The following is a 16,265-nucleotide window of genomic DNA, read 5'->3' on the forward strand; positions in this document are numbered from 1 at the left end:
TTAATTTACTATATATAGACAACAAAATCTCAAAAATTAATCACTCTTCCGCGGATTAAAAGTGATTTTCGATTATACTAGCAACTATATATTAAAATAACATAAATAATGTTTATTATGATTGATTTGATAAATTTTAAAAAATTTAGGCTAATCTGCGGAAAAATCATAAGAAATCTCAAAAAAATTTCAAGTTCTCATATTTAGCATATGATTTTATTGCATAATGTTTTATTCNTAGTGTGGTCTAATATTTCACTGGTTTTTTAACTTTCGAGATGTATTAAAATAACCTTTTGAAATTATTAGTAACAGTCACTTTTTTCTTTTTACAACTGTAACAGTAAGGCTTTATGTAACAGAAACCAAAAGGAAAAAAATGTGAATGAGAGTGGCGATATAGCTAGTAATAAGTCGATAATTATATGTCAAGTGTTAGGTCTAGTTTGGTTTTTGCCCTTTTCAGCTCTTTTTTACTAAAAAAAAAAACGAAAAAACAAAACGAAAGAATGCTTCGGGCCGAAGTAGTTTATAAAGAATCCTTTATATTTTTATTCGACAAAACAAGTTAGTGATCCATTGCTTTGTGATACAGAGATATTGTAGTTTCGTTATTATACTAACCACATCATTCAGGGTTCACAAAACGTCAGTTTATAAATATAGTAATATATATAGTTGCGTTATTTATAACCAAAATATAAACAAATCGCGTTTTTGCTGACTCCAAATCGCGTTTACCGATTCTTTTATTTTTCAGACGTATAAGCTAAAACATATTATGGTGTAACGTAAATATATTTTGATGTATTATACAAATTATGTAATACATATAAATTATGTAATGTAAAACATAAATTAATTTTGCAGGTAATATAGATACATCGCATGGGACTTGGACAAAAATAAATACATGGAATGCAGCTATCAACATAAAAGAAAAGCATCTGATGTAGCTATGAAATTTTACAACCACTCTGCTAAACAAATTGTCCACTTAAAAAAATAGTTTATAGATAATTTGGAAATAAAGCTGACAATGACTGTGTCGGGTGTCGTCATTCGCAGAAGCTAACATTCATGTGAACGAATAATAGTATATTGGTAATAAATTAAGATTCTATTTACACCCAAAAAAAAAGTCCACCGGAAACGATAGCAAGTCTTTGCAGTAGTGCTCGCCGCTCGGAATTAAAAGTAAAATTAATTGTCACAAGAAAAGGAAAGGCCGTAGGATTGTGAGCCTTAAAAAGCCCAATATTTTGGGCAATTTTGTTTGGTTATTTTACTTGTCACCACCGTTTGTCCTAACAAGTACACTTTATCCCTTTTATCTAGGGGTGGGAAAAAAACCAAAATCCGAAAAACTGAACCAAACCAAACCGAAATAAATGGTTGGCTTGGTTATGGTTAAGTCTAAAAATCCGTTTGGTTTTTATTCCAATTAACCATTTGGTTTAGGTTTGGTCTGGTTAAAAATCGTAAAACCGAATGGTTTTTTGGTCTTTTATAAAACTTTAGAATAATTAGATATAATAAGTTTTTAACTTATAAATTTATATTATATAAAAATATCAGTAATTTTTTTTTCATTATTAGACTTATAGTTATTGATCTCCAAATTTTTATTTTGGTTTTTTTTTTCTGGTTTTCTTTTTCAATAGCCTTTAATTTTTAAAAGTTTAAATTTCAATTAAGTATTTGGGTTTCTAAAACTATATTTGGATTCTATTTTTTTGAATTATGTTTAGGTTTTACTTTTATGCTTATTTTTTAGTTATGTATCAACTATCTATTTTTTAAAGTATGGAATAACCGTTAAAAACCGGGACCAAACCGAAACAAAACCAAACCGTTATACGTATGGTTTTTATATGGTTTCATTTTTGATAAAACCGAAAAAATCATAAACCGAAAAAACCGAACCATAACCAAACCAAATTACATATGGTTTCTATATGGTTCAATTTTTATAAAACCAAAAAAACCGTAAATCGAAAAAAATCGAACCGAAACCAAACCGAAAAACCGAATGCCCACCCCTATTTTTCTCTTCTAGATTTAGCTCAAGTTGCAAGTTGCAACGACAGCTTTTAATAACAATGAGAGAATAGGCCCATACCATATACTTAAGAGTTTAAGAGGATTATGATTATATTAGTTCCATAGTGATAATCCCCTATATAATAAAATGAAAGTACATAACTTTTTTTTGTAGACTATATAATATGGGTTATAAGATTAATTATTTGATTATTTGATAGGTTATATAGGTTATATGGTTTGTAACCATTAGTTAAATCTCAATTTCAGATCTATTAAAAAGAATATTCCAAAAAAAAAAAAAAATCTCCACAGAATATTTAATTAACTATATATAGACAACAAAATCTCAAAAATTAATCACTCTTCCGCGGATTAAAAGTGATTTTCGATTATACTAGCAACTATATATTAAAATAACATAAATAATGTTTATTATGATTGATTTGATAAATTTTAAAAAATTTAGGCTAATCTGCGGAAAAATCATAAGAAATCTCAAAAAAATTTCAAGTTCTCATATTTAGCATATGATTTTATTGCATAATGTTTTATTCACAACACTTTTATAAACAATCACATAAATTATATTTTATATCAAAATTACAATATAAATAAAAATAATTTCAAACAGCGCTCTAGCACGGGTCCTAATCTAATCTAGTAATAGTGTATATTGACAAAAAAATATGATATGAATTTTACTTGTTTTCTAAAAATGTGGGAATATAATATTTAGACCGTAATTTTCAAGTCAACTTGAGGAGTCAACGGCTACTTCTTTATTTGCATATATAGACAACTTTTGAAGCTTAATAATAATTAATGATACGAGTTTCGGAGTTTCGGGGATTACGTATGTACTACTACATTACAATGACTGATCGATTTTAAGCACCTACTTTTATCACGGTACCGTTCCCACTCGAGATGTATATTTTGTATTCATTGCCTCAATTGTTTTTTTTTTATGATTTCGCATAAACAATGTGAGGAGGAACATGATCCATGTATTAGGCAAAAAGCTATGGTTGGAATTCNGTAATAAGTCGATAATTATATGTCAAGTGTTAGGTCTAGTTTGGTTTTTGCCCTTTTCAGCTCTTTTTTACTAAAAAAAAAAACGAAAAAACAAAACGAAAGAATGCTTCGGGCCGAAGTAGTTTATAAAGAATCCTTTATATTTTTATTCGACAAAACAAGTTAGTGATCCATTGCTTTGTGATACAGAGATATTGTAGTTTCGTTATTATACTAACCACATCATTCAGGGTTCACAAAACGTCAGTTTATAAATATAGTAATATATATAGTTGCGTTATTTATAACCAAAATATAAACAAATCGCGTTTTTGCTGACTCCAAATCGCGTTTACCGATTCTTTTATTTTTCAGACGTATAAGCTAAAACATATTATGGTGTAACGTAAATATATTTTGATGTATTATACAAATTATGTAATACATATAAATTATGTAATGTAAAACATAAATTAATTTTGCAGGTAATATAGATACATCGCATGGGACTTGGACAAAAATAAATACATGGAATGCAGCTATCAACATAAAAGAAAAGCATCTGATGTAGCTATGAAATTTTACAACCACTCTGCTAAACAAATTGTCCACTTAAAAAAATAGTTTATAGATAATTTGGAAATAAAGCTGACAATGACTGTGTCGGGTGTCGTCATTCGCAGAAGCTAACATTCATGTGAACGAATAATAGTATATTGGTAATAAATTAAGATTCTATTTACACCCAAAAAAAAAGTCCACCGGAAACGATAGCAAGTCTTTGCAGTAGTGCTCGCCGCTCGGAATTAAAAGTAAAATTAATTGTCACAAGAAAAGGAAAGGCCGTAGGATTGTGAGCCTTAAAAAGCCCAATATTTTGGGCAATTTTGTTTGGTTATTTTACTTGTCACCACCGTTTGTCCTAACAAGTACACTTTATCCCTTTTATCTAGGGGTGGGAAAAAAACCAAAATCCGAAAAACTGAACCAAACCAAACCGAAATAAATGGTTGGCTTGGTTATGGTTAAGTCTAAAAATCCGTTTGGTTTTTATTCCAATTAACCATTTGGTTTAGGTTTGGTCTGGTTAAAAATCGTAAAACCGAATGGTTTTTTGGTCTTTTATAAAACTTTAGAATAATTAGATATAATAAGTTTTTAACTTATAAATTTATATTATATAAAAATATCAGTAATTTTTTTTTCATTATTAGACTTATAGTTATTGATCTCCAAATTTTTATTTTGGTTTTTTTTTTCTGGTTTTCTTTTTCAATAGCCTTTAATTTTTAAAAGTTTAAATTTCAATTAAGTATTTGGGTTTCTAAAACTATATTTGGATTCTATTTTTTTGAATTATGTTTAGGTTTTACTTTTATGCTTATTTTTTAGTTATGTATCAACTATCTATTTTTTAAAGTATGGAATAACCGTTAAAAACCGGGACCAAACCGAAACAAAACCAAACCGTTATACGTATGGTTTTTATATGGTTTCATTTTTGATAAAACCGAAAAAATCATAAACCGAAAAAACCGAACCATAACCAAACCAAATTACATATGGTTTCTATATGGTTCAATTTTTATAAAACCAAAAAAACCGTAAATCGAAAAAAATCGAACCGAAACCAAACCGAAAAACCGAATGCCCACCCCTATTTTTCTCTTCTAGATTTAGCTCAAGTTGCAAGTTGCAACGACAGCTTTTAATAACAATGAGAGAATAGGCCCATACCATATACTTAAGAGTTTAAGAGGATTATGATTATATTAGTTCCATAGTGATAATCCCCTATATAATAAAATGAAAGTACATAACTTTTTTTTGTAGACTATATAATATGGGTTATAAGATTAATTATTTGATTATTTGATAGGTTATATAGGTTATATGGTTTGTAACCATTAGTTAAATCTCAATTTCAGATCTATTAAAAAGAATATTCCAAAAAAAAAAAAAAATCTCCACAGAATATTTAATTAACTATATATAGACAACAAAATCTCAAAAATTAATCACTCTTCCGCGGATTAAAAGTGATTTTCGATTATACTAGCAACTATATATTAAAATAACATAAATAATGTTTATTATGATTGATTTGATAAATTTTAAAAAATTTAGGCTAATCTGCGGAAAAATCATAAGAAATCTCAAAAAAATTTCAAGTTCTCATATTTAGCATATGATTTTATTGCATAATGTTTTATTCACAACACTTTTATAAACAATCACATAAATTATATTTTATATCAAAATTACAATATAAATAAAAATAATTTCAAACAGCGCTCTAGCACGGGTCCTAATCTAATCTAGTAATAGTGTATATTGACAAAAAAATATGATATGAATTTTACTTGTTTTCTAAAAATGTGGGAATATAATATTTAGACCGTAATTTTCAAGTCAACTTGAGGAGTCAACGGCTACTTCTTTATTTGCATATATAGACAACTTTTGAAGCTTAATAATAATTAATGATACGAGTTTCGGAGTTTCGGGGATTACGTATGTACTACTACATTACAATGACTGATCGATTTTAAGCACCTACTTTTATCACGGTACCGTTCCCACTCGAGATGTATATTTTGTATTCATTGCCTCAATTGTTTTTTTTTTATGATTTCGCATAAACAATGTGAGGAGGAACATGATCCATGTATTAGGCAAAAAGCTATGGTTGGAATTCATACATTTTGCATCTTACTTAAAAGGAGCAATAGAAATCCTAGTTCCAAGGTCAAGACTCAAGAGTCATTTCTTTTTGTTTAATTGATGTTGTAACCTCCATACTTGTTTCTACTTCCAAATAGATAGATATTTTGAGTTATCATCAAAATCCATTTTTTTTTCCTAAGATTTGTATAGTCGTGAAAGATATACAAATGATGATGACATATACGAGTTTTGAATATGCTTTAAGAAAAAATCTGAATGGTTGAGAACGAAAAAAAAAAAAGCCAGATTGTGAAGTATCAAATGGCTGACTAGCATTGATTGAATTTTCTAAAGCGATACCTTACCCTTTAAATTATAAATCATATGATTTGACCCCATTTGTGCCTTCTTTTTTCCATTTTCATTTAACCTAATAAAAGCAGAATCAAACACAATATCCACAAAACATAAGTTGTAGAGATGTGAAAATGGTTAACTCAACCCAACTCAACTCATTATCCAATGAGTTAAAAGTTAAATGAGTTAATGAGTTGACTCAACTCATTTAACAATTGGGTTGGATCAACCCATGAATCCATTTAGTTAAATGAGTTAGATGAATAATTGGTTAACCCATTACAATATAAATTAATTAATATATAATATAAAATAATAATAATTAATCTTTATCATCCTTTTTACTATCATCATCATTATCACCATCACAAAACTTTTAGTGGAAAATTATAGAGGAAAAATCAGATTTTACATTTTCGGCGGGAAAATTGTGGTTTTGAGATTTTGGCGGAAAATTACGGTTACCATTTTTGGCGGGAGATTTACGTTTGCGGGTTTGCGTTTTTGGCNTTCTGGTTTTCTTTTTCAATAGCCTTTAATTTTTAAAAGTTTAAATTTCAATTAAGTATTTGGGTTTCTAAAACTATATTTGGATTCTATTTTTTTGAATTATGTTTAGGTTTTACTTTTATGCTTATTTTTTAGTTATGTATCAACTATCTATTTTTTAAAGTATGGAATAACCGTTAAAAACCGGGACCAAACCGAAACAAAACCAAACCGTTATACGTATGGTTTTTATATGGTTTCATTTTTGATAAAACCGAAAAAATCATAAACCGAAAAAACCGAACCATAACCAAACCAAATTACATATGGTTTCTATATGGTTCAATTTTTATAAAACCAAAAAAACCGTAAATCGAAAAAAATCGAACCGAAACCAAACCGAAAAACCGAATGCCCACCCCTATTTTTCTCTTCTAGATTTAGCTCAAGTTGCAAGTTGCAACGACAGCTTTTAATAACAATGAGAGAATAGGCCCATACCATATACTTAAGAGTTTAAGAGGATTATGATTATATTAGTTCCATAGTGATAATCCCCTATATAATAAAATGAAAGTACATAACTTTTTTTTGTAGACTATATAATATGGGTTATAAGATTAATTATTTGATTATTTGATAGGTTATATAGGTTATATGGTTTGTAACCATTAGTTAAATCTCAATTTCAGATCTATTAAAAAGAATATTCCAAAAAAAAAAAAAAATCTCCACAGAATATTTAATTAACTATATATAGACAACAAAATCTCAAAAATTAATCACTCTTCCGCGGATTAAAAGTGATTTTCGATTATACTAGCAACTATATATTAAAATAACATAAATAATGTTTATTATGATTGATTTGATAAATTTTAAAAAATTTAGGCTAATCTGCGGAAAAATCATAAGAAATCTCAAAAAAATTTCAAGTTCTCATATTTAGCATATGATTTTATTGCATAATGTTTTATTCACAACACTTTTATAAACAATCACATAAATTATATTTTATATCAAAATTACAATATAAATAAAAATAATTTCAAACAGCGCTCTAGCACGGGTCCTAATCTAATCTAGTAATAGTGTATATTGACAAAAAAATATGATATGAATTTTACTTGTTTTCTAAAAATGTGGGAATATAATATTTAGACCGTAATTTTCAAGTCAACTTGAGGAGTCAACGGCTACTTCTTTATTTGCATATATAGACAACTTTTGAAGCTTAATAATAATTAATGATACGAGTTTCGGAGTTTCGGGGATTACGTATGTACTACTACATTACAATGACTGATCGATTTTAAGCACCTACTTTTATCACGGTACCGTTCCCACTCGAGATGTATATTTTGTATTCATTGCCTCAATTGTTTTTTTTTTATGATTTCGCATAAACAATGTGAGGAGGAACATGATCCATGTATTAGGCAAAAAGCTATGGTTGGAATTCATACATTTTGCATCTTACTTAAAAGGAGCAATAGAAATCCTAGTTCCAAGGTCAAGACTCAAGAGTCATTTCTTTTTGTTTAATTGATGTTGTAACCTCCATACTTGTTTCTACTTCCAAATAGATAGATATTTTGAGTTATCATCAAAATCCATTTTTTTTTCCTAAGATTTGTATAGTCGTGAAAGATATACAAATGATGATGACATATACGAGTTTTGAATATGCTTTAAGAAAAAATCTGAATGGTTGAGAACGAAAAAAAAAAAAGCCAGATTGTGAAGTATCAAATGGCTGACTAGCATTGATTGAATTTTCTAAAGCGATACCTTACCCTTTAAATTATAAATCATATGATTTGACCCCATTTGTGCCTTCTTTTTTCCATTTTCATTTAACCTAATAAAAGCAGAATCAAACACAATATCCACAAAACATAAGTTGTAGAGATGTGAAAATGGTTAACTCAACCCAACTCAACTCATTATCCAATGAGTTAAAAGTTAAATGAGTTAATGAGTTGACTCAACTCATTTAACAATTGGGTTGGATCAACCCATGAATCCATTTAGTTAAATGAGTTAGATGAATAATTGGTTAACCCACTACAATATAAATTAATTAATATATAATATAAAATAATAATAATTAATCTTTATCATCCTTTTTACTATCATCATCATTATCACCATCACATAACTTTTAGTGGAAAATTATAGAGGAAAAATCAGATTTTACATTTTCGGCGGGAAAATTGTGGTTTTGAGATTTTGGCGGAAAATTACGGTTACCATTTTTGGCGGGAGATTTACGTTTGCGGGTTTGCGTTTTTGGCGGAAAATTTACAGGTTTGCGTTTTTGGCGAGAAATTTACGGGTTTTCGTTTTTGGCGGGAAATTTACGTTTGCGGGTTTGCGTTTTTAGCGGGAAATTTACAGGTTTGCGTTTTTGGCGAGAAATTTATGGGTTTGCATTTTTGGCGGAAAATTTATGGGTTTGTGTTTTTGGCGGGAAATTTTACGGGTATACGATTTTGGCGGGAAATTTACGGATTTGCGTTTTTGGCGAGAAATTTATGAGTTTGCATTTTGGTGGGAAAATAGTGGGTTTGAGATTTTGGCGGGAAATTGCGGATTTGAATTTTGGTGAGAAAATTGCGGGTTTGCGTTTTTGGCGTGAAAATTATAAATTCTGAATTTTGGCAAGAAAACTACGGATTTCAATTTTATCAAAAATTACGGATTTGTGTTTTTGGCAGGAGAATTGCGGGTTTGAGATTTTGGCGGGAAAATTATGATGATATTGATGATATTAGGTTGATAATGTAGAAATTGATGGGTTAGTGGGTTAACTCATAAACCTATTATAACCAAACTCATTTGACTCATTAACTCATTTAATCATCAACTCATTTAACCCATCAAGTCATTAGGGTTAAAATTTTCAACTCATTAGGGTTCTTGATTTGAGTTGAATTGAGTTAAACCATTAGTCTTGACCCATTTTGACACCCATAATAAGTTCACAACAAAACCAACTTAATTACTATTACTACCACATATTTTTCGATATTTTTATATTTAAATCACAAAATTTACTTAAAACTGGGTCATCTTTATGTAAGCTAAAAGGAGAAAATGAGATATGGCAGCGTTTGTTACAAAAATGCCATAAATAATGCTAAAAATATACTTAGTGAACTCTGGCAGGGGAGCTACACTGGTAACTTGGTTGGAAGGTGGAAAATGGGTCGTTTAAGTTTGTGACTTGTAGATTTGCATGTAGTTTTATGATTCCAGAAAAGATAAATCTAATTGTAAATTAATAGTCCACCACAAAACTAACAAGGCTGGGTTTATGGCTTTTACTGTTGGACTCATTATAATTAAAGTATATTTCATCAAACTTTATTGAATCTTTTTCAGCTTGAACTTTTGTATTTTTATAAAGGGAGTGGGTGAAGATCACCTCAAACTTTTACAAAAAGAAACTGTTTTAATATCTATTAAAACACTTAAGAAAGAATGGAAAAAGGGAAATAACAAGAGACTAAAATGATGAGTTATGGACCATGTGTGTGCGCTGCGCACTCGTAAATCCAATCATTGATAACATATACACTTTTTCTTTCAAGCTATACAATTTTTTTACCCACTTGATGGTTTATCCAAACTCAAGCATGTAGTTTTGATATAGAAAACGTGAATATATATATATATGTCTTTAATCTTTTTATGGATTGTTATTCTATTTTTTTCATCCATTTAATCATATAGCTTGAAGACAAATCATTACTTCGTACAAGAAATTGAATGCAGAATCTTCCGGACGATTGAAACCAACTTTATTTGCAGAAACCGTAATGAAATGAATAAAAACAAAATAGATAGCAATAAGCAAAGCACATGAAAGCCATTTACAGAGAGGAAAATACTTGTAAGTTGTAAAGCATCTCCAAAAGAAAAGAAAAAACAAATACATTAAGAACCATATTCGAAAAACAGTCAAAAACTATAGAACATGCCTTATGTTTCTAAGAATTCACAAAGTTCCAATACATTCGATTTTATATTCCTTCGAGCTATATATTGGCTTGTTTGAACCAAAAACACAAGAATCTGTGTAAAAAAAAGTCAATAACTCATGAAAAAAATTTACAACATTAGATAACTGCAAGTCTCAGTAATTTATAAAGAATCTACAACTAGTTTCTTCGGTTCAGTAAAGAAAAAGAGAGAGAGAAGTACAAATATTAGTTGTACAAAGTAATAATAAATGAAGAAGACTGTAACAAGAAGTGTGTATTCGTATTGATTATAGAATTTAAGAACTCTGCAATATTTTCTCAGAGAGACAGAGACACAAAGAGAGAGAAGAGAGAGAGAGCATTTAGGGAGCCGGAAGTGGAGTGTTTGGTTACGTGAGCTGTTTCTCTCTCTCTCTCTCTATCTATCTTTAACTCTCTTCACACCTCTCTCTCTCTCTTCTTCATATCTATCTCTTTAACAATAGTGTGATGAAGCTATGAAAATGGAGTTGATTCCAGTTGTTTTCATCTTCTTCTTTTGCTCTGTTTTGACTTCCTCTGCTTTAAACTCTGATGGGTTGGTTTTGTTGAAATTTAAGTCCTCTGTTCTCGTTGATCCTCTGTCTTTATTACAAACATGGAATCACAAACACGAAACTCCATGTTCTTGGAGAGGTGTCTCTTGTAATAACGATTCTAAAGTCTCAACCTTGTCTCTCCCAAATTCTCAGCTTCTTGGTTCGATTCCTTCTGATTTGGGTTCTCTCTTAACACTTCAAAGTCTCGATCTTTCCAACAACTCCTTCAATGGGCCGTTACCTGTTTCTTTCTTCGACGCTAGAGAGCTTCGTTTCCTCGATCTCTCTAGTAACATGATCTCCGGCGAAATCCCTTCCGCAATCGGCGATCTTCACAATCTTCTAACCCTAAATCTCTCTGATAATGCCTTGGTGGGAAAGTTACCTGCTAACTTGGCGTCGTTGAGAAACTTGACGGTGGTTTCTTTGGAGAACAACTACTTCTCCGGCGAGATTCCCGGCGGTTGGAGAGTTGTCGAGTTCTTAGACCTGTCGTCGAATCTGATCAATGGCTCGCTTCCACCGGATTTTGGCGGAGATAGTCTCCGGTTCTTGAACGTCTCGTTTAACCAAATCTCCGGCGAAATACCACCGGACATCGGAGCCGATTTCCCCGGAAACGTCACAGTCGATCTCTCCTACAACAATTTAACCGGTCCAATCCCGGATTCCCCGGTTTTCTTTAACCAGAAATCAATTTTATTTTTAGGAAACCCGGGTCTATGCGGTGACCCGACCCGAAACCCGTGTCCCATCCCTTCCTCGCCGTCGATTGTCTCCGAGGCCGACGCACCAACAACATCTACACCAGCAATCGCCGCCATACCGAACACAATCGGGTCAAACCCGGTTAACGATCCAAAATCACAACAAACCGACTCAAATAACCGAACCGGATTACGACCCGGAGTTATAATTGGGATCGTAATCGGAGACATAGCCGGAATCGGAATCCTCGCCGTGATTTTCCTCTACATCTATAGATGCAAGAAGAACAAAACCGTTGATTACAACAACAACAACAACAAACAGAGACAAGAGACAGACACGACAATTACGCTCTCAACATTTTCATCATCTTCTTCTTCCTCCTCACCAGAGGAATCAAGAAGATTCAAGAAATGGTCATGTCTACGGAAAGATCCTGAAACGACACCGTCTGAAGACGAAGAAGAAGAGGACGACGACGAAGAAAGCTGTTACAATGCAAATCAACGGTCAGGAGATAACAAGAAAGGGACGTTAGTGACCGTTGATGGAGAGAAAGAGATGGAGATTGAGACTCTGCTTAAGGCTTCTGCTTATATTCTAGGAGCCACTGGTTCGAGTATAACGTATAAAGCCGTTCTTGAGGATGGACGGGTTTTCGCGGTTCGTCGGCTTAGTGAGAACGGTTTGAATCAGCGCCGGTTTAAGGATTTCGAGTCGCATATTCGAGCCATTGGGAAATTGGTTCACCCGAATTTGGTCAGACTTTGTGGGTTCTACTGGAGTACCGACGAGAAATTGGTCATTTACGATTTTGTCCCTAACGGCAGTCTCGTCAATCCCCGTTACCGTGAGTTTTAATTTAACGTTTGTCTCTTTAACCGTTACATGGATTTGGTCGTTTATGATTTGCTTCTTGCACATGTGTGTGTGCTAAGTTTGCTGAGATAGGAGTGTTTTGGCAGGAAAAGGAGGAGGGTCTTCGTCGCCTTATCATTTACCGTGGGAGACTCGACTCAAGATAGCAAAGGGCATTGCACGTGGGCTGGCTTATCTCCACGAGAAGAAGCATGTGCATGGAAACTTGAAACCTAGTAACATACTTTTAGGCCACGACATGGAGCCCAAAGTAGGCGATTTCGGACTCGAAAGGCTTCTCACAGGCGAAACCAGCTACATCCGAGCTGGTGGGTCTTCTAGGATATTCAGTAGCAAGCGTTACACAACTTCATCGCGAGACTTCTCATCTATCGGACCTACGCCAAGCCCCAGTCCAAGCTCGGTGGGGCCGATGTCGCCTTACTGCGCACCAGAGTCACTCCGAAGCCTAAAACCGAGTCCGAAATGGGACGTTTACGGCTTTGGAGTGATCCTTCTCGAGCTTCTCACGGGAAAGATCGTGTCCGTTGAAGAGATTGTGGTGGGAAACGGACTGACGGTTGCGGACGGACACCGTGCATTGAGAATGGCTGATGTGGCGTTGCGCGGCGAGTTAGATGGCAAACAAGACTTTCTACTCGATTGTTTCAAGTTAGGCTACAGCTGCGCATCTCCTGTTCCTTCAAAGAGGCCAACGATGAAAGAATCTTTGGCTGTTCTTGAAAAATTGGCTCCAAACTCCTCTGTTGCCAAGTCTCCATCGTTCCACTACGGACATTAATGTCAGTTTGATACAACTAGTTTAGTCAATTTAATTTTATTGCTAATTTGTTTCTGTGTATAAAAAACTTGTATTTCTTGTTTTTTTCTTGTTGTTTACAAATTCGATTTCCCAGCATTAATAATCTTCTTACCAAAAAAATATATAATATATAGATATATAATGATAAAGAAAATCGGAGTGGTTATTGTAACTATATTATTTAATTTAAAAACAAATTATTAATTTTAAACCTAAATATTTGAAAACCAAAATTTAAAAAATGGAAATAAAATTTTGAATTAAAACCTTAAATGCTAAATCTACAAAATGGTACAAAAACAAGTTGGATTTATTGAAATCTCTAAGATCAAAACTGGAATCAGGTTAGTAATCACACCATTCTGTAACTTCAACATCCAAAGAAACAAAAACAAAAACAAAAACAAAAAGTAAAAAGCTTTGAAAAATCCAAAAAAAGTAATAATCAAAATTTTAAAATGAACTAAAATTGGATGCTAAATCTACAAAACGATGCAAAAACAAATTAGACTTATGAAATCTCTAACGATCAAAAGACTGGATTCAAAACCGAGTTAGTAATCATACCATTTTGTAAATTTAGCATCCAAAAAACCAAAAACAAAATACAAACAACAAAAGCTTTTAAAATTCCAAAAAAAAGGGGAAAAAATCAAATTTAAAAAACTATTTAAAAAAATTGAATTACATTTTGAATGCCAAAATCTACAAAATGATGTGAAAACAAGTTAGATTTATGGAATCTCTAACGATCGAAAGACTGGATCCAAAATCTGGTTAGTAATCACACAATTGTGTAAATTTAGCATAAAAAAAAAACAAAAAAAAACAAAAAAACTTGCATCAAAAAAATATTTTAAAAAAACATAATAATAGAATAAACCTTATCTGGGGCTGAAAAAACTTTTTGCTTAATGGGCCTGAAGATGAGAGTTCAGTCCAAAAGGCTATTCTTGCATCTCGATCTCCGATCCATCCGGTTCCTCCTCTGTCGCCGCCTTCTCTTCGAAACGCAAAAGCTTCATTCATCTCCTCCGATCCATCCGCTTCCCTCTGTCACCATCTCCGCTCAAGACGTGATGCTTGCGTGCGTGAGATCTCTCGCTAGATTTGGTCTTATTCTTCGTGCTACAGACAAAGCCGAAGCCAAAGCCGAATCACTAGCTTAATTCTTTGTAAACGAAAGCAGAAGAATAAGAACCAAAGCATCATCATCATCATCTTCCATCACCGCCTCGTCTCTTGTCTTGTATTCTTGGTGACGAAGATAAATAGGGCAGATCCAACAACCCCAAACGTTGGAGCCAAAAGATTTAACGCAAAATTATGAAAATTCAAAGAAGAAACCCAAGCTGTAAAGGAAGAAGAAATCGATTATGAGAATTGTAAAATCAGAGCAATGAAATCGCATCTCTCTCTCTCTCTCTCTCTCTGCTTCTATGTTTCTCTGTGTTTTGGTCGAGATTGAGGAGGTCCGAGTCTATTTATAATTGTTTGGGACTCAAGTTTTCATGACGGTTACTTATTAATGACCGACTCAACAAATTTCCTTTTTCCTTCACTTAATTAGTTTAGGAGAAAGTTGAGACCAAACCCGAACCTGAGAGAACACAGGCTCGGGTAATATAATCAAATTTCCTTTTCTTTGAAAAAAAAAATATATTTGAAAGGCGCGCATCTCTAGTGTGGTTCTGAGAAGAAACTGCTTTTTGATTCCAAACAGAAAGATGAAGAATTTCTTGAGAAGAAGGTTGAGTAGAAGAAAGAGCAGACACATCAGGATATAATTAGTAAGAAGACGATTGGATAAACTTGGTGGTTTCAGTATCATTGAAGCTCGCTCATTACAACCACAGAGTCACAGGCCCACAACAAAGAAACATAGAAGAAGAGACAAAATCCTGAGACGTAAATGCAAACAGAAAACGCTGAGAATTATCAAGTGAACAGTAATGAACGTGGTGAAGGAAAAAGTCTCCAGGTTTTTAGACTCTTATCTCTTCCTTCTTAAGGTTCGATATCTGATGTAGATTTAGAAGAAGGAGAGGTAGCGAGGAAGAAGGCAGGCGTTGATTTTAAGGTCTTCTGGTTTGGAGGAAAAGCTTGAGTTTCTCACGCACGAAAGAGTCTTCTACTGATTCACAAGATAAGCAGCAGCAACCACAGACTCCGACGTCTCCGTCTCCGCCACTACTACCGCACATGTCTCGGGATCCCTGAAGGATTTGATCACTTTAATCTCTGAATTGGTGCTACAGTTTAGGTTTTTGTTTCTTTGATAATGTCTCTTGTCAGAACAACAAACAGTGGCAGGACAAGCCCTTCTCTAGTGCTTTTTTAATGTTGTTGTCTATTACATCAAACGGTCATCACAAAGAGCCTATGTTAGAAATCGAAGAGTTTTTGTCTCCCAGTTAACTAGGATAGAAAAGTGGCTGTTCTTGAAACGTTAATTCCCCTCAAGAACTCTCCTCTGTTGTTAAATCTCCTTTGTGGTTCCATTGCGGTCATTACTAACTCATGTCGGTTTGATACAAACAGTTAGCCAGTTGATCTCGTTGCTAACTTTTTCGGTGTGTATAAAAAAACTTGTAATTAATATCAAGGTATGAAGCTTGCGAAACAAGCAGCCGGGTTCGCAACAACTGAAGAGTTCTATCTAAAAGATGCCTTGTTTTATTATATAAGGAATAGGAATTGCAATTTGATTTGACAGAGATGGAAAGAGTGAAG

General features: G+C 32.6%; 1 protein-coding gene across 1 annotated transcript; it reads left to right on the forward strand.

Moving 5' to 3' along the window:
- LOC104721038 (probable LRR receptor-like serine/threonine-protein kinase At4g37250) lies at nucleotides 10,732-13,628 on the forward strand. The gene is made up of 2 exons (XM_010438944.2): nucleotides 10,732-12,701; nucleotides 12,817-13,628. The coding sequence occupies exons 1-2, from the start codon at nucleotides 11,063-11,065 to the stop codon at nucleotides 13,509-13,511; spliced, it is 2,334 nt and encodes a 777-aa protein (XP_010437246.1). The 5' UTR covers nucleotides 10,732-11,062; the 3' UTR covers nucleotides 13,512-13,628.

Source organism: Camelina sativa, chromosome 11 (assembly GCF_000633955.1).
Source record: "Camelina sativa cultivar DH55 chromosome 11, Cs, whole genome shotgun sequence".
NCBI classification, from domain to species: Eukaryota; Viridiplantae; Streptophyta; class Magnoliopsida; order Brassicales; family Brassicaceae; genus Camelina; species Camelina sativa.

Excerpts from the sequence above, each read along its gene's own strand:
- LOC104721038 (XM_010438944.2), top strand. The coding sequence starts at position 11,063 with ATGAAAATGGAGTTGATTCCAGTTGTTTTCATCTTCTTCTTTTGCTCT. Across the intron at positions 12,702-12,816 it reads TCTCGTCAATCCCCGTTACC|GAAAAGGAGGAGGGTCTTCG; the intron begins GTGAGTTTTAAT and ends GTGTTTTGGCAG.